Source organism: Peromyscus californicus, unplaced genomic scaffold (genome assembly GCF_007827085.1).
Source record: "Peromyscus californicus insignis strain IS unplaced genomic scaffold, ASM782708v3 Scaffold_5__1_contigs__length_169319896, whole genome shotgun sequence".
Taxonomy (NCBI): Eukaryota; Metazoa; Chordata; class Mammalia; order Rodentia; family Cricetidae; genus Peromyscus; species Peromyscus californicus.
In genome coordinates this window covers 57103727-57125816 of record NW_026294573.1, presented here as the reverse complement: position 1 = coordinate 57125816, position 22090 = coordinate 57103727, and the positions used below count along the sequence as shown (strand labels likewise).

Below are 22090 nucleotides of genomic sequence, written 5' to 3'. Positions count from 1 at the left end.
TTAGTAAAGAAAAATAGGTGTGTGATGTTACAAAATTTCCCAATGAGTAACACACTTTGATTCTTTAGAAAATACAAGTGGGTATTGTGGAGAACAGATTAGGAAGTGTGCTAGTGTTCCCCTATAGAGGTGTGCCTTTGTAGTTTCTGCAAGGTAACAAACAGTTCAAGGACCTAAGAGGCCTCATTTCCTCTCTGTTTCCACTGTGATGTTTTCATATAGGGAAGCTCTAAAAAGTCCATTCCCTTTTCATTTGGTGAATCTCACATGTCGGCGGCCTAATTTCATCTCTGCTAACTCCAGGCTTCTAAGTTTATCCCCACAACATCAATACTCAAGGGTATATTCACAGCTCAGGGATAATCATTTTAATGGTCAAATTGTATATGCTTTATGATAATGCCTTGTTGGGGACACAGATCACTAGAGAAATCAAGAATGTTAATTAGGCAGGGTTGTCTCCTCAAAGGAGGAAATACCTGCTTTTCACCTAGAAGGCAAGGAGTGGATATTGTTAATGACCTGGTGACCTGTGCTATCTGTTGAGCCAGATCTTACCCAAAGCCCCCAGAATGTTTATCCCAGACCCTCCCTCCCTAGACCTTTATCTTTAGCTCTCAGTTAAAGAACCTATCCTAAGGGGAGATGTCACATGTACCTTATAGCCTGCTGTCTCTGTCAGAGACCACACCAGATTCTAGGCCTTTAAGCTATAGAACCTATCTTCTTGGCAACATGTATTATATAAAAGAGTTTCTAGGTAATCACACATTAAGCTTTATTGTGCACCTGGGATTGGAAATGATTGTTGCCTGGAAGGCTTTTTCCAAAGCGTACTATGTTTAAATATGCTTCCATTACAATATGCTTCCATTACAATATACCACCTGGCAGCAGACTCTCTAGAAGTTCAATCCAGCCTAACTAAGTCAAGCTGAACTGAGTTTTCCTCCTTACTTCATGCAGATTGTTTCCCTGCCAGCAGTAGAGCTCGCAGGGACCCCGGCATAACTTAATTAATTTTCCTATAACAAATGCTGCTCAAATGAATAACTGTAAGCTTTGCTTTCTTTTTAATTGTGTGTGTGTGTGTGTGTGTGTGTGTGTGTGTGTGTGTGTGTGTGTGTGTGTTTATGTGCACATGAGTGCAGTGCCAGTGGAATTCAGAAGAGGGAGTTGTATCTCCTTGGATTAGAGTTCTGGGTGGTTGTGAGCCACTGGATAAGGGTGCTGGGACCCAAACTTAGGATTTACAGTGTCTCCAATTTCTGTTTTTCAGAGTGGATCAGTATTTTGATTTTATAATCACCAATGCTGAGAATAACACTTTGCATAAACACATTATACAAAAATGATAGAACTATTTTCAGGGGTCTCCTAGAAATTCTGCCTTAATTCAAGCCAAAATTCATTTCTCAGGGCTGGAGAGATGGCTCAGAGGTTAAGAGCACTGACTGAGTTCAATTCCCAGCAACCACATAGTGGCTCACAACCACCTAATGAGATCTGGTGCCCTCTTCTGGTGCCCTCTTCTGGTGTGCAGGCACACATGCAGATAGAATACTGTATACATAATAAATAAATAAATCTTAAAAAAAAGCATGCCAAAATTCATTTCTCAATTTTTTTTGAAACTCAAGTAATCAACTACAACAGTTTTAAAAGTGAATCATTCTAATGCAATAAAATTTAATGATATATCAATTTGATATTTACATACTAAGGAATAAAGATACAAAAATACTGAGCTCTAATTTTCTGTAATTAAGACATTATGTTTTTTCTCTTTGACTTAATTTTTCAAAAACAATCATACCATAGGTATGACAATCCAGTTTACATATTAAATAGCCTTATATTGGAATGATCTGATAGAGTTTTAAATAGAAGAAAATGGAAAAAAATTGAGGTTCCAAAATCCTCTCCCTCCAAACAAGCAAACAAAAACTTTCTGAAATTAGTCAATGTGCAAATATATTTAGTGACTAGTCATTTCTAATTCCTGTTATACTAGTGATGAATGGAATTATATGAGAGCCCAACTTTCAAAAATCACTGCTCAAGGAAATAATATATATTGGATTCTCTAGGAATGCAAAGATGTTTCTTGCTACTTCAATACCCAAAAAGTTCAATTATGCTTTTATAAGAGTAGAAAACTATATAGTAGAAACACTGCAATTCATAGCATAGAATAGTCTTGAGTCTGAGCCAGGGTATGTCAGGTGCACTAGTTGGTGTCGTATGACAGTATTAGAAGTGCAGAGTGCGTGTGTGTTTCAGGATCAAGGCTTTAGTGAAGTCATGAGATGCAACACGGATGAGTGTTTTAGAAACAACTCAGACCCATTACCATTTGTTCTTTAACTTTTGTTCACTGCATGTTCAGAAATTTTTTTACTACTGTAAATTAAACCCCACGAGGGTTCATGATCTACGGTTTAAGAAGCTGAGGTCCTCAGACAGAAAACTTGACACACGAGCACACTTAAAGTATTCAGTTACTTGATGTAGCCTAAGTAAGTCCCTACAGAGAAACAAGGTCTTGGACTGAGGATATAACCCAGTGGTACAGAGCTTGCCTAGCATCCAGGAGGCTCCATATTCGACCCCCAGTACCACACCAAAGCAATCAAACAAAGACAGAATGAAAATGACTAAAGTCAAATAAAGTAGATTCCTAGGAAAGCTGAGAGGCCAGTAAGTGAGACGCACTCCTGTTCTGAATTGTTTTCATTACATAAACAATATGGAGACATGGAACAGTGCTGATTCCCCAAATGATTTAAAACATATAAATCTTTTTAAAACTGGGTCAGGAACACCTGCCCTGTCAATGTCAACTGTTAACATCAGTCAGAGTTCTTAAGTGGAAGGCACAAAAACTATGTTTAAACTAAAAACAGAAAATGAATTTATTAAAGTGTATTAAGAAGCTGGGTATGGTGGTGCAAGTCTTTAACACCAGCACTTGGGAGAGGCAGGAGGATCTATACATCCAGCCTGGTCTACATAATGAGTTCCCAAGACAGACAGGGTTACATAGAGAGACCCTATCTAAAATTAAAAACAAAACAAACAAAAAATAATCAGTCTTAAAATCAGGATATGCTGGTGCTGGCATCCCAATAGACCCCTGAAGTATTCCTTACGGTTTACATTCCTATTTGGGGTGTGCGCATCGGGTTAGATTGGAGCTAGCTATTAAGCAATAAATTCAGATCTTGCTATTAAGGAAGACTGGCCCAGCCAATGCAGTCACTCTCATTTCCTATAGGGGAGCGGCCTGGGTAAGGCAAGAAATCTGTCAAACGTTTAGTTACCCAAACAAACAAAAATCAAATTCCCGTTACAAAGAGTTCCGTTCTAAAGAGATACTTGTCCCCTGGGCTGCATCGTGATTTAGAAGTCAGCCGTCCTAAAAGTGAGACTCTTAAAGACACTCAATTACAAAGCCTTCTTCATAAACTTAGGTAAAAAAGGAGCTCTGGTCAAGGAAAGATTAAAAGATACTTCTTTTAGGGAAGTATGGAGCGAGAAGAAAGAGGGTGAAAAAGACAGAAAAAAAAGGCAGTCCTCAAATCTCGCGAGACCCCCGCCCCGGTCCAGTTTTAGGTCCCGGGATCAGAGCCGTAGCGCCGGCCAATCAGGAGGGGAATTTTCCGCGCGGAGGCCGTTGCTGGGATACGCGGCGTCGCGCTGGGCTTTGAGGCCTGGCGCCTAGGCTTTGCTTAGGTGAACGGAGGGGCTCGCTCCGGCTCCTCAGAGAGAGAATCGTGTTGCGGGGACCCCCCACCCCCACCCCCCCCCGATTCGCACTGGGCAAGGTGAGAAATCTCAGCTCCCGCGCCTTCTCCCTGCGCGGGTTTATCGTTCTGTGGCGACTCCGGACTCGCTCCAAACAAAACAAAGTCGAATCTGTGGGCTCTTGGCTGTTTATAATTTGGGGCAACAGGAAAGCTAGAGTAACAGTGACTAATTGTGCTGGAATTACTGGGTGTTTTTTACTTCTTTTGAGAAAGTGTTTTAACTATAGGACCTGTCTTTGAAAAAGTACTTCTTTTAACTTCTGATATCATTTGAAATAATGCTGTTGATGTCTCAGTACTGTTCAAAACCATAGGGAAGTAGGGGCAGGGTGCTGCTTGGAATAGAAAGATTATCTAAAGTTGATGTGCTTTTGTTTGTTTGTTGTTTTGGACACGAAGAGATAATTGTATAGATGCCCAAATGGGAATTTTCAGTAAACAAGTGAACATTCAGAATTGGTGCCTGGTTTGAATGATGGAGTTGTAGACAATTGATTTATGAATTCTTACTACAGTTGGAGTTGAAAAGTGTGTAAGATTGTAGAAGTTGACAGTATAATGAGGGATCATGGGGTGATGCAAAGAAAAGCAAGAGAAATGCCGAGCTTGGGATATAGGAATAAAGCACTTTAGTTCAACAGACGTTTTGTTTGCAGGCATAGTAATTCCTCCCTCTCCCTTCCTTCCTCCCTTCATCACAGGCATGCACCACCATATCTGGTTTATTTTTTAAAATTTAGTCAAGTTAGACATATCTTCCCAAGCGTTAATTAATTAATTAATTAATAATGAAATAAGTTAATAATAATGAAATAAGTTAATTTCATTTTCCTTAGTGGTGCATGAGGTTGGTTGATCTGATAGTATTTTTATTTTCTCTACCGCTGAACTACTTTCTGAGCCCAAACTTAGTAAATGTTTGTAACTGGGATGCCTTTGTATAGGAGGAGATTAAGAGATACAAAAACATCATTTCTGACTGCCACTGAGACAGACGCTGGGGATTTAAAGATAGGAGACAGCTCTTGTTCTCAAGGGAAAGGAGCTCTTAAACAAATTCTTTCAGTTACTGTGATAGGTACTGGGACAGTAATGTGCAGGATATATGGGTGTATGCAACAGCCCAATAAGCCCTAAGAAGGTGGAGGTGGTTTAGAGTAGTCGTGGAAGAATTCCTAGAAAAGCCAGCATGCAAGGTATGTGTTAGGCAAGGAGATTGGTTAAGAGGCTGATATGATAACCTACCTGAATAAGTGATTCCCTAAACTGGCTGCCAGTACTGTATATATAGAGAGGAAAGTATGTGTTCAGCATTTGAAGGAATTAAATTAATAGGCTATTGGAAGAGAGAGGAGAAATCAAGGACCAAATTTCTGACTTGTGTGAGTAGGAGATAATATCAAGAGGAAGAACAGATTTGGGGGGAATGAGAGATTTTCATTAACTTTATCCATGTTTGTCTTGAAAACAATATACCATGTCTGAGTGGAGAAGTTAAATTTTGTATATTAAAAACCTGATGTGTCAGGGAGATACGGAGCTGTGAATCCTTAGCTCTTTATTTGCTAAAACCCTGAATATGCATATAAGAAACTGAGACTGTGGATGGCATTGTGTGGAATGCTGCCATATACAGACAAGTAGAGGATGCAGGACCCTGAGAAGAGAGCTAGAGTAGGCTAGTGTCGTGCTGATTTCATATAGAGTACTCACCAGTCAAGGATGACACTCATTTCCCTGTAATGTTGACAGAGGGCATTTCAATGGAGTAGAAATCTAGGAGGTAGTGGAAATAGGCTACTTTGTAAAGCCTGATTACATAAGAAGACTTTCTGCACAGGTTAGAGGAGTTTGCAGGACAAATAAATTAGTTTCTGTGGTTAGGAAAAAAATGAACTTGACAACAGAGTGAAAGAAGTAAATTGTAAAGATTGCTGCAGCAGTGGGGATAATATCTCAAGGGAGATGTGGAGTATAACACACAATGGGTTGAAGAGGGCACATCAGAATAGAGTTTAATCTTGAGTGAGAGAGGGATGGCTGTTGATACTGGAGAGCAGGATGTGCTAGCTTGGTTTGTATGCTATAAACGTGATGGAATTTATTACCTTATTTTCTCAGATTACTAGGAAATCAAGTTACTTTCTGAGAGTGATAGGAACAGATAGAAATGTGATTAACGTCTATATAAACCAAGAAGAAAGAATTAGTGTGCCTTGCCTTTGCTGAGATGGGATATTGAGGAAGGAATATTGTAATAAATAATCTCATTTATTTTTCATTTACTTATATATTTTAGTTATTTACTATCATTGTATGTGTAAGTGCATGATGTGTGTGTGGTGGTGGATGTTCATACTACAGTGTACATGGGGGGAGGTCAGAGGACAAGTTTGTAGAGTCAATTCTCTTCTTCCACCTTTATGAGAGGGTTCCAGGGATTGAACTCATGTCTTCAGGCTTGCATGACAAGTGCTTTTACCCAATGAGCCGTTTCACTAGTCCCAATCCCATATTCTAAATAGAATATTAAAGTAAAATTAAAATTAAAGCCAATTTAGCTTTGTGGTAGTATCTTGGAATGGCAGCTTTCAAGAAAAAAAAATCGTCATGAATTAAGTATTTGAAAGAAGGATATAATGAACAATGAGTTTTTGGTGTATGAGAACTCAAAGGAAAATTGAATTATTTTTTGTTTCCAAACAGTGGTTAAAGTGAACAATGGCCAGTAACCACAAATCTTCAGCCCCTCGCCCTATTTCTCGGGGTGGAATAGGGTTAACAGGAAGGCCTCCTTCTGGAATAAGACCCCCATCTGGGAATGTGCGAGTAGCAACTGCAGTAAGTTGGGAATCTGTGCAATAACAGATTTCACTTTTTGTTCCTTTATTCTGTAAACAATATTAACTGTATGGAAAGTGTTTTAAAATATGTAAAAATACAATGTGGAATAATAAGACCATTATAAAGGACTTTGTTTAGTGATATCCATAAATATATTTTAAAGCTATAATAGTTTAATAGTTTACTTTTTGTAACAGAGCCTTGTACATATTAGGCAAAGGTAAAGCTATCATAATTAAAATTGTACAGTGATTTAGAGTCAGAAACAAGAGATAAAATGGACTAAACACAGAATCAAGCATTTGTAAGAATTTTATTAGTAATGTGGCTTTCAAATTAGTTGAAAAATAAATAGAATATTCTTGAGACCTTGCCCCGAACTTAATATATTACTTTTTAAAGTAATTTTTGTCCCTTCTTGTATTATTTATGAGGCTTATAAAAAATGTAGAAACTTGATATTTTAAAGAGTTTGTATAGCTGGTAAAGGAAAATATATATAATTACTTAATATAAACTTGATAAAGTCAGAGGACTTTCTAATAATGATAGAAAAACCAAGTACTTCAAAATATTTTTAATTTTTGTATTTGAATTTACAAAAATTGAAAACCATAAAAATGAAAAGAAATAACAAACTGGTAACTTTTTTCTATATATTGTTCATAGCTTTTAAGAAATTGAGACAGAGTCTTCCTAATACAGCTTGGGCTAGCCTTGAACTTAGAATCTTCTTGCCTCAGTCTCCTTAGGGCTGGCTAGGATTACAGACTGTACTACCACACACACATATCAGTATTCAGAATCTTTTGTTGTTGTTGTTGGGTTTTTGTTTTGTTTTTTGTCTTTTTGTTTTTTGAGACAGGGTTTCTCTGTGTAGTCCTGGCTGTCCTGGAGACCAGGCTAGCCTTGGTTGAACCCACAGAGATCTGCCTGCCTCTGCCTCCCGAGTGTGCCGGGATTAAAGGTGTGCACCACCACCACCACCACCACACAGCTCAGTATTCAGAATCTTAAAGTGAAAAAGCAAACTTTACTAATTTGTATGAGTTTGTTCTATGTTAAAGCTATAAACTCATGGGTTTTTGGTCCTTTTTGGGTATTGGGGAAGAATAGCATTATAAAATTGGGCTCAAAATCTTTCACAATGGTAAAAGAAAAAAGAAGAAAAGACGGGGCTGGAGAAATAGCTCAGAGGTTAAGAACACTGGCTGTTCTTCCAGAGGTCCTCTGAGTTCAATTCCCAGCAACCACATGGACCAGGCTCACAACCATCTGTAATGAGATCTGGCTCCCTCTTCTGGCCTGCAGGGATACATGCAAACAGAACACTGTATACATAATAAATAAATAACTCTTAAAAAAAAAAAAAGACATAATAGCCAAATATAAATATGTGAATGGTATGAGTAAGAATATTTTGATTGTCACAGAAAATGAAAAAAATACTTATTAGTAACTATTAGTGGCATAAGTCAATGTAGTCAGTAAGACAAACGCCATATTTGAAAAAGTACAAAATTTATAAAGTAATCATTCTAAGAAAAATATAACTACAGAGATTATTACATTTTCATTATTATAATAATAAAAATTTGGAATAAATTGAATGACATTAATAAACATTTTAAAGGGTTTTTTTTTTTTTTTTTTTTTTTGGCTTTTTTGAGACACGGTTTCTCTGTGTAGCTTTGGAGCCTGTCCTGGAACTTGCTTGCTCTGTAGACCAGGCTGGCCTTGAACTCAAAGAGATCTGCCTGCCTCTGCCTCCTGAGTGCTGGGATTAAAGGTGTGAGCCACCACCACCTAGCTAAAGGTTTAGTTTTAGTTATATGTATATGTGCATTTGTGCCTGGGGGAATGTGCATGTAAGTATAGGTACCAGTGGAAGCCAGAAGAAGGTGTCCAATTTCTTCCAGCTATAGTTACAGGCAGTTGTGAGCCTCTGGACATAGTGCTGGGTAATGAATTGGCAGTCTTCTGGAAGAGCAGTAATTACTCTTAACCACTGAGCCATCTTTCCAGCCCCATAAGCAAATCTTAAATAAATTATGTCTGTTATTAAAAATATGTCTGGCTATTATTAAAATTATTTTTAATTATACTTGGGAAAATTGTTATTATTGTAATACATAATTTAAAAAGCAATGTAATATCAATTTTACATAGTAATATACATTTAAATGTTGATAGAAATGAAATGGTAGGCTAGGAATGGTGGCATGCCTGTAATCCCAGCACTGTAGGGGCTGCAGCAGGAGAACCATGAATTCAAAGCCAGACTGGGCTACATAGTTCCAAGTTACCCTGAGATAATAGCAAGATCCTATCCAGGCCAGGTTGAGACAATAGGAATAGGTGTCTTAGAAAACAAACAACAACAAAACCCTTTTCTTTGATATAGTATTTTCTGTTATTCATACATAGGGTTTTGAGTAACTGAGAAAGTATGTAGTGCCGGTATTCAAGCTCCAACAATAGACTAATTGTAGAAGAGGTATAATACTGAGTCCTGTGTTTAAAGGACAGCACTTTTCTTTTTTTTTAGGGAATAATTGATAGTCAGGTTTTCTTAAATTTTTATGATTTTTTCTAGAGTTTCAGATAATAGTATTATATCATTATAACCTAAGATGGAAATATTTTTTTCTGAAGTCTTCATATATATGGTATTTTTCTCTTGTTCTAGTAATAATTGATTCTTTTGATGCTTGTAAATTAAATACTTGCAAAACTAATTCTGACAGTATTAGCCAACTCCTAATTGCCATGCACTTTACGTAACTGTGTGATGTCTGTGGTTTTGAAATGAGTGATGTTCTTGGTAAAACAGTGGCTGACTGGAGAGCTTCTTCCTATCCCAGGCATTGTCAGCTGTTTGGTATATATGCTATAAGACTAGTCTATGCATTTACAGACACAGAAGCACAAATGCACATGTAGCTTGTGGTCTTGATTCAAACTCAGGGTAATACTTTGTTGGGTTTTGAGGGAGACCTGCTCCCCCTTTTTCCCCTAGGGTACTCTTAAGGAGGGAGAAGTAAGGAATATGTAGATAGAAGTATATATAGAGAGACAGTTAGAAACACAGGATAGCTACGGAGGGCCTGGATCCTTATCCACTCTATCCTTCTGTCTCTACTAAAGGACTATTTTTTTTTGGCGGGGGTGGGGGTGAGGGGTGGGGTCTACTAAAGGAATGCCAAGGGGTGGAGCAAAAGACCTCCCTCCAGCACAGCCAAGTGCAGACCATCCCAAACACCTGGTGACCATGCATGTGGTCAAGCCATCCCCTAATGCAGCCCTGCTTTGTAAAGCAAGCTCAGGTATCACTAGGAAACCTTTGTGGGCTCCCATGGTTTTTTTTTTTTTTTTTTTGTCCCTTTCAGTAATATATTTTTGAATATTCTTCCAAGTGAATACATGCACTCACACTTTGTTCCATTTTCTTATCCTCTGTACCTCATCTGGTAGATGAGAGAGACAGGTGATTTAAGTAGTTCTCTTACGTCTGCTTGCAAAAAGCAAGAAAGAATTGTTTAGAGAGCTTCCAAAGCAAAGGCTTCTCAGTCTCCCCTCAAAACCACTGTGGGCCACCCTGAGCTCTTTGGTTTGAATTACAATTGTTTTTGTATTCAGCAGTCTCTGGAATATGTACTGGTGTTGGCAATGTAGCTAAATAGCTTCCAAGTAATTCTCTGAAGTCACTTAAGAACTGGGTAGTTGGATAGTGTTAAAGGCTACCAGGTAGCAGAAATAAAAACAACAAAATAAATGGCAAAAATTTAATAATCTAAAATTTCTACCCCATATTTAATCTTCTGTCCATTTGTCTTTGGCAGAGAGAGAAATAAAAGAAAATGGATAAAAAGGTAGACAGAGGGCCTTTGGAACAGTTTCACATTGCCTTTATAATTTCCCATGACTTATGTGCTGTATAGTTGACAAGAAGAGAGTTGTGGCTTTTCTGAGGATATGTAATAGTCCTTTTTTTTTTTAAATGAAAAATTTCTTTTTCCTAGTTTTAAAGAAAATATATACTCATTATAATAATGCTTTAAACACCAGATTCTTTAAAGGAGAAAATCAACTGTAATATCATTATGTAAAAATAATGATACTTTAATAGCCGGGCGGTGGTGGCGCACGCCTTTAATCCCAGCACTCGGGAAGCAGAGCCAGGCGGATCTCTGTGAGTTCGAGGCCAGCTTGGGCTACCAAGTGAGTTCCAGGAAAAGACGCAAAGCTACACAGAGAAACCCTGTCTCGAAAAACCAAAAAAAAAAAAAAAAATAATGATACTTTAAATTTTTTCTTACATTTATTTATCTGGGTGGAAAAGTGGGGAGCACATGCCGTGGTGCCCATGAGGAGGTCAGAAGAAAACCTGTGGGAGGCAGTTCTCTTCTACTGTGTGGGGTCCAGGAATCAAACTTAGATCATAGGGTTTGTTAGTAAGCACCCTTATATAAGGGCCCTACTTTTCGTTTTTTTAGGTAAGTGTTTTTTTTTTTTTTTTGTATGTAGTCCAAGCTGGCCTTGAACTTAAATTTTTAGAAAAATTCCCTTTATAATCTTATGTTAGTAGATATGTACTGTTTTTTTCCTGGTTTAACAAGAGTGAAATCTTGCTTGTCATTTAGATGCCACCCACAACAGCAAGACCAGGTTCTCGTGGTGGTCCCTTAGGGACTGGTGGAGTTTTGTCATCTCAAATCAAAGTTGCTGATCGTCCTGTAACCCAACAAGGTTTGAGTGGAATGAAAACTGGCATGAAAGGTATTTTATTTTTTTGAAGATGAATGTGTTTTGTTCGAAAACTATTACAGCACATCTTAATAAATGAGAAATGAAGAATGTAGTTCTTTTTCTTTGACTTATAAAATTGTTGTGAAATAATAGATTACATGTGAAATATATTATGAACTAGAAAGCTATATGCATGTATATGTGTGTGTGTGTGTGTATTATATATATATATGACCTACTTTGAGCTTTATTTTTCTGACCATAGAGTTTTGCTGCGACTGAAAGAAATTTAAAGAAAAGTTTATAATCAGGGATTAGATTTTCATTACTACATAAAAATATTTTGAAATTCTTAGAATGGCACTCACTGGGCCAGTGAGATGGCATCAGATAAAGGCTCCTGATACCAGGCTTGATTACCTGGGTTTGATCTCCAGGAGTGACGTGATGGAAGGAGAGCACCAACTCTCACAAGCTGTACCTTCACCTCCACATGTGCCATGGCACACACCCGTACACATACAATTTAAAAACTTTAATGTAATAAAAATTTAAACATTATTGAAAACATTTATTGAAAGTTAAAAAATTCCCTTTTTTTCTCCATTATAATGACTAAGAAAAGAAATGAGACTGACATACTTCTCTTTAAGGCATAATAATATATTTTATTTTTTATTTATTTTTGAAACAGTCTCAAAAATAGTGGTCTTACATTCACTATGCAACTGAGGATAGTCTTGAACTCCTTTCTTCTTACCTCACCTCTCTCAAATGTAGATATTACCACACTTGACTTAAATAAGTTCTTTTAGTATGACGCCAGAGATTGAACCTAGGACCTTGTGTATGCTAGGCAAATGCCCTATCATTAAGTCATATCCCTAGCACTATTATACTATACTTGTTTCAGAATTTTGATCAGTGTTATGTATGAATCCAAACCATGATTGAAATTTTTAGGGTGTGTGTGTGTGTGTGTGTGTGTGTGTGTGTGTGTGTCTAATGATTTCTGAGGGCTAAAGATACTCCTGAGGTGCAGTTAATTTTTTTTTTTTTTTGGTTTTTTGAGACAGGGTTTCTCTGTGTAGTTTTGGTGCCTGTCTTGGATCTCACTCTGTAGACCAGGCTGGCCTCGAACTCAGCAAAGTTAATTTTAAGATAAATTACAATATAAATATAATAATGATGATATAACTATATAACATTGATAAGACATTGTAAGTTGTAGGCAGTTTTTGTTGGGACCACCAGTCAGCTCTGTCCTGCCAGCCCGCTTCCAAATAAACATAGAGACTTAATATTAATTATAAATGCTCAGCCTATAGCTTGGCTTGTTACTACCTAGCTCTTACAACTTAAATTAACCCATATTTCTTTTCTAAGAAATACCACATGGCTCATGGCTTGTTACCTCATTTTCTACATGTCCTGCTTCCGCAGCATCTGGCTGGAGACTCCTCAGACTCGCCCTTCTTCCGGCGTCCTCCTAATCGGCTCTCCTGTCCAATCTCTTCCTGTCCAGCTGTAGGCCCATCAGCTCCCTGTTAACCAGTGAGAGCAATACACATCCACAATGTACACACAATTGTTCCACAGCCTAAGTCATCTGGATGGTTTTAAGTAGTGCATACATTATGTGCAACAGTTAATGTACATACATTATGTGAAAATACTGCAGAGCTACTGTATTTTTATTATTTAATTTTTTTATTATCATTATTAGTATTATTATTAGTGTGTGTGTGTGTGTGTGTGTACAGGGGTTGAAGAGACACGTGTGCCCGAGTGCATGTAGGAAAGTCAGATGATAACTTTCTGGAATTGGTTCTCTCCTACTGTAGGTTCCTGGGGTCAAACTCAGGTTGTCAGGCTTGTGTGGCAAGAACATTTACCCATTGGGCCATCTTGCCAATTCTAACCACTGTACTGTAGTAGTATGGGGTTCCTTTCAGGAGACTTAATTTTGTATACCATATTGCTTATTAAGTAGAAAAACCATTAATTATTTAGAAATTTTTGCTTAATTATTAAGAATACAAAAAATGAGTCAAAATCATTATGTCTCTGACCTTCATATGTGTGCTATGGCACATGCACCCCCCCATCGTACAAGCTAATGATAATGAAATAGCATTTTTGAAAAGTCCTTTTGTACTGCTATGTTCTAGGCTTTCATAGGTCTAGTATCTATCTAGTTAGTCTGTCCTGTGATGTCTAGTTTCTTTTTAAAAATACTGTATTACTTTTTAAACTATATATGTATGTGTATGTATCTATGTGTGGGTCTGTGCACATAACAAGAGGCGCTCAGATTCCTTAGAGTTGAAGTTACTGGCAGTTGTGAGCTGCCCAATGTGGGTGCTGGCAATTGAACTTGGGTCCTCTGGAAGAGCAGTATGTGCTCTTAACCACTGAGCCATTTCTCCAGACCAGAGTCTTGTTTCTTAACAGCCTCACTTTAAGTCCCATCCATGTGGTCTAAATTCAGCCTCCTTTATGTCATGATTCTAGGATACTTGTTTTCAGTGGTTCTTCGTGATGTGTTGAGACATTCATGAGGAATGTCTGAGAACTGTGGCATGTAATAGTGGTTGTGCTTTGGATTTTTTTTTTGGTCATTTTATAACAGAGCATTAATATTCACATTAAAAACATTTTTTTAGGTCCCCAGAGGCAAATTTTAGACAAATCTTACTATCTTGGACTTCTTAGGTATGTAAAATAAATTTTTTTATGCATGACCTTGGAGTTTTAGTTGTAGTTATTTGAGTAATTAGTTATTTTTTGAGTTTAAAGAATAATTTTATATTTGAACCTAATTTCTGCATAATAATACAGTTAGACTGAAATTTGGTACAGGGAGGTGCATTCTGGTGCCCACGTGTGGGTTAATATTCATACAGTTGTGTGGGTGCATGTGGCTGCTGGAGGATGACCTTGGGTGTCAGTTTTCAGACACAGTCCACCTATTTTTGAGACAGGATCTCTTTGCTGTCCTAGAATTTGTTAAGTAGGCTAGGCGGCTGACTGTTGAACCTCAGTGAGCCTCCTTGTTCGTGCTTCCCTGGGGCTGGGATTAAGCATGGACCACCAAACCCAGTTGTTTTATGTGGGTTCTCGGGATTGAACACAGGTTTTTGTGCTTGCAAGGCAAGTACTTTATCAACAACTAAACTATCTTCCCAACCCTAGGCTGAGAGTTTGTTTTATGTAGTTTTGTGTATGTAAGATGTATATTTTGTCTCAGTCTGTTTGTGCTGCTGGATTAAAATGCCAGAGACTGGTTAAGTTATAAATTACAAGACTTTATTTCTCATAATTACAGAAGTTGGGAAGTCTTGTGATCAAGGCATTAGGAGCTTTGGTGTCTGGTTAGGGCCTTTTACTTACAGATGGCACCTTTTTTTCTTTATGTCATGGAAGAGCAAATCAAGACCAACATAGCTCCCTCCAGCCCTTTTATAAGGCACCAACATCCTTGAAATAGCCTTCATGGCCTAATTACAAACCGAAAGGCTCAATTCCCTTTTTGGGGGAAGGTGAGTGGAGTAGGTGCGTTGAGACAAGGTCTCTCTACATAGCCCTGCTGTTGTGGAACTCATTATGTAGACCAGGCTGGCCTCTAACTCACAGAGATCTGTCTGTCTCTGCCTCCCGAGTGCTGGGGTTAAAGGCATGCACCACCACTTCCTGGCAAGTTTCAATGTGAGTTTTAGAGGGAACACAGACATTCAAATCATATCATGAAGTTCACTGTTTTCATGAAGTGATAATAATCTTTTATGCTTTTTAGTATTATTCTGAACATATTATTCATATATTGAAATACCACTGACTGTACTAATAAGAAAAGAAGGGTTTATTTATTAATACTTAATCATCCACAGAGCTTTATGTAAGTATATATTTGGTCATTTGATACATGCTTGCCCTAATTCATAAGCCCCTCCCCATTTTTGTAATTATTTTGAGTTGGGGAGTCACTGTATAGCCTTGGCTGTCCTTGAACTCATTATGTAGACCAGGCTAGTCTCAACTCACAGAGATCAACTTGCCTCTGCCTTTTAAAGGTGTGTACCACCATGTCTGGCTTCAGGACTTTTAATAAGGTCTTTAAATGAAGAATTTTAAAAGAAATACAATATTTTAATTTTCTGTGTATGAGTGTTACACATGTATAGTATGTATTGCAGCACATGTGTGCCCTTTGCCTGTGGAAGTCAGAAGAGGGCATTGGATCCCCTGGAACTGGAGTTAGGATGGTTATGAGTTGCCATGTGGATGCCAGAAACTGATCCCTGGTCTTACCTACTAAGCTGTATTAATTATTCTTCACCTAATAACTTTCTCTCCTCAGATGTCCTAGTGACGTATCTCCGGTTTGTTTGGTTTTTGGTTTTGCTTCTGTTTTTTGAGACAGTGCCCTACTCTACACTTGCTGATTTGGAGCTCATTGTACAGACTAGGCTGTGCTCAAACTTGTATTGATCTTCCTGCCTCCACCTCTGTGTATGTTGGGATCAAAAGTGTGTACTACAGTGTCTATCCTGTCATCTTCTTTGATGATTAGAGACTCTATATCAGTTAATTTTTCTCATTTGTTCAATGTAATAAGATGAGATAGTCATCATTCTTAATCACACAAACCCCGAAACTATTCTTTTTAAATGAATTTAATAAAACCATACAATATTATTATACATTTATTGGAGGATTTATTAAGGCAACTCCACGTAGTTAAAAAGGAGGTTTATTTTGGGGGGTAACTTTCAGCTAGTAAAGGGGTTGGTCACAGGATCCGGGAGAGGTGAGGTGCAGTCCTCCTGGGTTCTCTGGAGAACTCCACTCGGTCTACCATCCAGCATCCAGGATCACCAGGAACCAAGAGATCCAGCACATCCGAATCTCAGGTCTTAAGGGCTCCTGTCTCGGCCGCCTCAGGGGCAGGTCATAGGTAGGCGTGACAGTTACTGGAAGCCTCACTGGGGGTAGTACTTCTAGGTCAAAGCTGGAACAGCTACCCACTACACACATTTATGAAAACTATTTTGTTTAACTAGCAGTCTTTTCTGAGTTAGAAGCATTTCTAAATTTCTTCTTTCTTTTCACTTAGGAGCAAAATAAGTGAACTTACAACTGAAATTAGTAAACTTCAGAAAGAAATAGAAATGTACAACCAAGAAAATTCCGTGTATTTGTCATATGAGAAGAGGTGAGTGATTTTATAGTTAAAACATGCAAGATCTTTATTAGGAGGCCTACCACTGAATGTCAAGTCAGTATTCATTCAGTATTAGGAACATCATTTATTAAATATGACACCATCCCTAAGGTTCTGAATATTGATCTGCTTGTGTACTTATGAATGCATTTGCTTTTGTTTATAGGGCAGAGACATTAGCTGTTGAAATTAAAGACTGTCAAGGACAACTAGCAGACTACAACATGGTATTGCCTCTTTTCTCATAATTTCGCTTGGTGCCTTGTTTTCGTGTTCCTGCCACTTAAAAATATAATTTAAATACCAAATAATACACAACCGTATATATATTTCTTGTGAAAAAATTACAAGTATAAAAATACAGAAATTAAATGCCTTTTTCATTTGTCCTTCATTTCCTTCCCCAGAAATAACTTGGCTTAACAGATTAATAGGAACTCTTATAATTTTGTTTGCATCTTAAAAAACTATTTTAAAAAATATTTATTTTACTTACTGTTTATTTACTTATTATTATTGTGTGTGTGTGTGTGTGTGTGTGTGTGTGTGTGTGTGTGTATGTGTGTGTGTATGTGTGTGTGTATGTGTGTACAGGCACATTCATGGAGGTCAAATGACAACTTGTGTAAGTCACTTCTTTTCTGCCATATGGGTCCCAAGAATCAAATACAGGTCACCAGCCTTGGTAGAAAGTAGCTTTACCTGCTGAGCCATCTTGCTGGTCCCATCTTTTTTTAAGACACTCATAAATCATACAAAAGCTTTTTTTCCCTTACAAATGTTTGAATAATCATCTTTTTAAAGCACTACAATTTATTAGCTATAAATGATTCCATTGCTTTAAAAACACCTTTACCTTGGTATGGAGAGCTGTCATCATGAAATTTAAAAACTTACTTAGCATGCAGATTACTTGCATTTGTATGTTTAATTTTATGTGCATTCTGTCAAAGTAGAGTATGCTCATAAAAATAGTTCCATCAAGGATGTTACCCACTGTGGACTATCATTTTGGTAATGCTGTTAACCACTGTCCGGGAAGTTTCTAGCATCAGAATTTTCTTCTGTCTAATTCCTTAGGCACATTAAACACTTATGGTGTGTTGATTTGATGAGGTGACTAGCTTTTGTCTCCGCTGTTGATTAGGTAAATTGTAATATAACTAGTTAATATTGTTAATACTTACCAATGAAATTTTGCTAATTAGAGTATATTGTAGTTCTTAAATTTTCTGATCACCATAGTCTATAAAAAATACCTTGAGATCCAATATTAATTAGTATTTTTTTAGTAAGTGTTGTTTTATATTATTTATTGTTTTAAAGATTTTTGTTTTAATTATGTGTATATGTGTGTGCCCGCACATGAGTGAGTGCCATTACCCTCAGAGGCCAAAAGAGGGTGATAATGTTGAATCCCTGGAGATGGAGTTATAGACTATTAAAACTGCCTGATGTGGGTGGTAGGAACTGAACTCATCCTCTGTAAGAGCAGTACATGCTTTTACCTGCTGTGCCATCTTTCTAGCACCTGATATTCTATTTTAAATATGAGAAAATCAGAGATTGTATTTAAAAGATATTGTTCGAATCTTAGATGTCCTTTTAATAAAAACCCAGAGCAAGATATTAGGGTGAAAGCTGAAAGATCAGAGAAGCAGAGCAGCCAGTCACTAGTTCTTACCTCTATGAAATCCTCAGCAAAGAGAATGAGTTCCTGTTTCCTCACACCTTATATACCTTTCTCTGCCCTGCCATATTACTTCCAGACAAAGGCATGAGATCTCAAAGGCTGGGATTAAAGGTGTGTGCCACCACTGCCTGACCTCTATGTCTAATCTAGTGGCTGGCTCTGTCCTCTGATCCTCAGGCAAGTTTATTAGGGTACATAATATATCACCACAAAAAGAAAAGTTACTTTTGTAAAATATGTAAGTATTAAATATTTTTACTTATGCTGGAATGTATTAGGTAAATAAATATAAAATGTCAAAGAATAAACTAAAATAATTAAAAATATTAATACCATGTAAAACATGGTATTTATGGGTTTAATGACTTAATATTCATTGAATGGAAAGAAGTTAACTAGATCTGATATATAACTAGCATTCAGGTATTTTAGGTCTTACTACCACTAATTTATATTACAAATACAAAAAGTATTACATTTTAAAATATAAAATAGAGATTACAATGTTATAAATATAACAAAATAAAGCTTAGTCTTTTATCACCAACTACACCTAAATAGTTCTTGACTATTTTGATTAGTTTTTTTGACTAGTTTGACCTTTTATTTTAAAAAAAAAAAAAGAATCCTCTGACAGTCAAAAACATTCCTAAAAACAACAAAATTCTGCCAGAGTGCTTTTTAATCCCAGCACTCTGTAGGCAGAGGAACTCAAATCTCTGAGTTCACGGTCAGTCTGGTCTGCAGAGCAAGAGCCAGTGAGACACTGTCTCGAAACTAAGATCAAATTCTGGCTCTGCTACTTCCTACATTTCTTTAAAAAGTGGCGTATAATTTATACTTGCTGAGGGTGTTGTAAAAACTGAGTTACTGCAGACACCAGGCCCTAATCGCTGTCTGTGACAAGGGAAAGCTGTGTTATTAGCTGTGGATACCATTGCCTGATTTAAGGATTAGACTTATTAGTGTACTGTTCATGCTTTGCTCCACTGCTTTATAAAATTTTTTAGGAAGGAAAGTTGTTTTACATTTTCATTAGTATAAATTTCTAAAACAGTTAATGTTTCCAGGAGGGGAAAAATACAAGTGGCAGATAGTTTCCAATGCTGCTTTTTTGTGTTTCAGACCTTTCTTTATAAACTTGATCTTTTCCAAGCGGGATAGCTCTTCAGTGTTTTTAAAGGATCAGTATTTCATCACTTCTCACTTTTCCACACCAAAAATTTAGTTTACTTATTGGCTAAATGAAGAGTATGTTTAGTTTTTTAATACTGTTTTTCACTGTGAATCAATATTTTTTCTTAGAAAGTAAGACACTTGGTAGTATTAACACTGAAATGACTAGCTATTTATAAAAAATAAGTATGTGTATTAAGACTTACTTAAAACATTAACGCTAACAAAATGGTGTTTTGTTATATTTTTGCTTTTAGTTGGTAGATAAACTCAATACCAATACTGAAATGGAAGAAGTAATGAATGATTACAACATGGTAAGAAAATATATAAATATAAGTACTAATTGTGTATAAATCATATCCTCTAAAATAAAGCATTTATCCGGAAACAGTTTGATAAAACCTTGTGGACATTAGAGGTCGTTAATGACTCTGATCATAAATATCACAATTATGGTTAAGTATCTTTCATTGTTCTTTATATCCCTGTTGCTGTTGGAGTAAATGTTTTAATATCTGTCAATAAAGCTCTGCTTCACCTGATCTTATACTCAGGAAGAACCATCTTGGATATATATTAGCTCACAATATTTTGGTTTATAACTTTTTTAGGTTTTAATTTTTTTTCAAATGGAATTAAAACTCAATAGAAATAATATCTTTAAAAATCTTACTTTTTTTTAGTTAATTAATTAAAGTGCATGGATGTTTTGTCTGCATATCTGTCTATGCCCTGTGCCCTCAGAGGCCAGAAGAAGGCATCAGTTTGCCTAAGACTAGAGTAACAGACAGTTGTGAGCCTCCACATAGGTGCTGGGAAATGCACACAGGTCTTCTTGAAGAGCAGCAAGTGCTCTTAACTGCCGAGCAACTTTCCAGCGCCTCCGCATAGTTTTTCTAACAAGGAGAAAGAGGAATGGATATGATACCAGGCATAGCTAATAATACTGACTTTGGTAAAGGAGAATTTGTCTTCAGTATTCATGTTAATATCTAACTTATTTTCATTTTAAATGTTTGGATAAAATATAACAAAATTCTATAGCTTACAATTTATTTACATGATCTAAGAATTTTGTGAAAACAGCATTTTTTCCTTCTTTTTCTGAGACAGGGTTTCCCTGTGTAGCCCTTATCTATCCTGGAACTCCTCAGTACAGCAGGCTGACCTCAAACTCAGAGATCTGCCTACCTCTGCCTCTTAAGTGCTGGAATTAAAGGCATGCTTCACATCAGCCCGGCTAAGAAACCCAGAATTTTAAAAATGAGTTCTAAATTTGGGGTTCTAAAATAATTTAGTTAGTTATTTTTAGTTTCACAAACTTGGAAACGAATTTTATTGCTAGAAATAAATATCAAAATCTTTAAAAAGTATTTGGTCATTTATTTGGGGTAGGTCCAGATTTAGGTCTGTGTATATACAGTCAGCTAGGAGTACTTAGGAAATCATGAAAAGTTTAAGAACAAAATTGCGTTGATTCTAAATTCAGCAGTGGCTAATCAAGTATTTATTGAACATACAGTTTGTTTTTGAAATGGTTTTTACATAAATTAAGTTTAAAATTAATTATTAGACAGATCACTAAAGAAAAATGAATTATTTTGGTGTGAGCTTATAATGTCAATATAAAGGACTAATTTATCTGATAGTGTTCCTTGTTAGATGAAAGTTGTATTTTTTTCTAATTTTTACATTTGGCATTATTACAATAATCTCATTTAGTTCAAAGACAGAGTAACCTTTACAGAGTTTGGTTTGATTGGTTACCCTTTTTTAATGACTAACTTTTGTGTTAACTGTTTGCACAGCTTAAAGCTCAAAATGATCGAGAAACACAGAGTATGGATGTCATATTTACCGAAAGACAAGCGTAAGTTCAGATTCATAAATGAGTTTTGATACATGGTTTAACTTGTGAGTCATTTATTTCCTTATAAAATTTAAACTTTTTCTCTTATGTTGCTTTTTTAAATTAATTAACTAATTGTTAGATTCTTACGAGGCAATATCTTACTCTGTAGTGTAGGCTATTTTAAACTCACAAGGATCTTCCGGCCTCAGCCTCCTAAGTGCTGGGACTACAGATAAGAACCACACCTGGGCTGGTGTGTTAGTGCACGCCTTTAATCCTAGCACTTGGGAGGCAGAGGCAGGCAGATCTCTGTGAATTTGAGGCCAGCCTGGGCTACAAATTGAATTTCAGGATAGCCAGAGCTGTTTCACAGAGAAACCCTGTCTCGTTAAAACAAAACAAAATAAAACAAACAAATGAATAAAAAACAAAACAAAATAAAACAAAAAAACCACAACTGGCATCTTAGTGACCTCTTACAGTTAAAATATTTATTTGTAGTAGAAAATGTATCATTTTTTCTTAGTTTACCATAACATCTCAATACAAAATTTATCTTAATGTCAAATATATGCTATCTTAATTTACTCCCAAGGAGCTAAATTTTATACAAAAGAAAAGACTACTTAATTCTATAAATATGATTTCTGCTTCTAAGAACTTAAACTCTAAGATGAATTATGTCTTTATATCTACTCTTAGATCTTACCATAGGCTTTTAACAAGTTTGAATTATGGCA

The 22090-nt window shown here is 36.6% G+C and overlaps 1 protein-coding gene across 3 annotated transcripts in view; it reads left to right on the top strand.

The window, feature by feature from the left end:
- Ift74 (intraflagellar transport 74) overlaps window positions 1-22090 on the top strand; it is an 83295-nt gene that overhangs the window by 5762 nt on the left and 55443 nt on the right. Inside the window, exons 1-8 of one of the 3 annotated variants that reach the window (XM_052715602.1) lie at window positions 3693-3827; window positions 6516-6650; window positions 11297-11432; window positions 14069-14117; window positions 16519-16617; window positions 16793-16853; window positions 19753-19812; window positions 21307-21368. In XM_052715602.1, the coding sequence (XP_052571562.1) occupies window positions 6531-6650; window positions 11297-11432; window positions 14069-14117; window positions 16519-16617; window positions 16793-16853; window positions 19753-19812; window positions 21307-21368 (587 nt within the window). In that variant the 5' untranslated portion in view covers window positions 3693-3827; window positions 6516-6530. Of the gene's footprint in view, window positions 1-3692; window positions 3828-6515; window positions 6651-11296; window positions 11433-14068; window positions 14118-16518; window positions 16618-16792; window positions 16854-19752; window positions 19813-21306; window positions 21369-22090 lie in introns of those variants that run through there. The other 2 variants (XM_052715603.1, XM_052715604.1) reach the window with 2 other exon arrangements.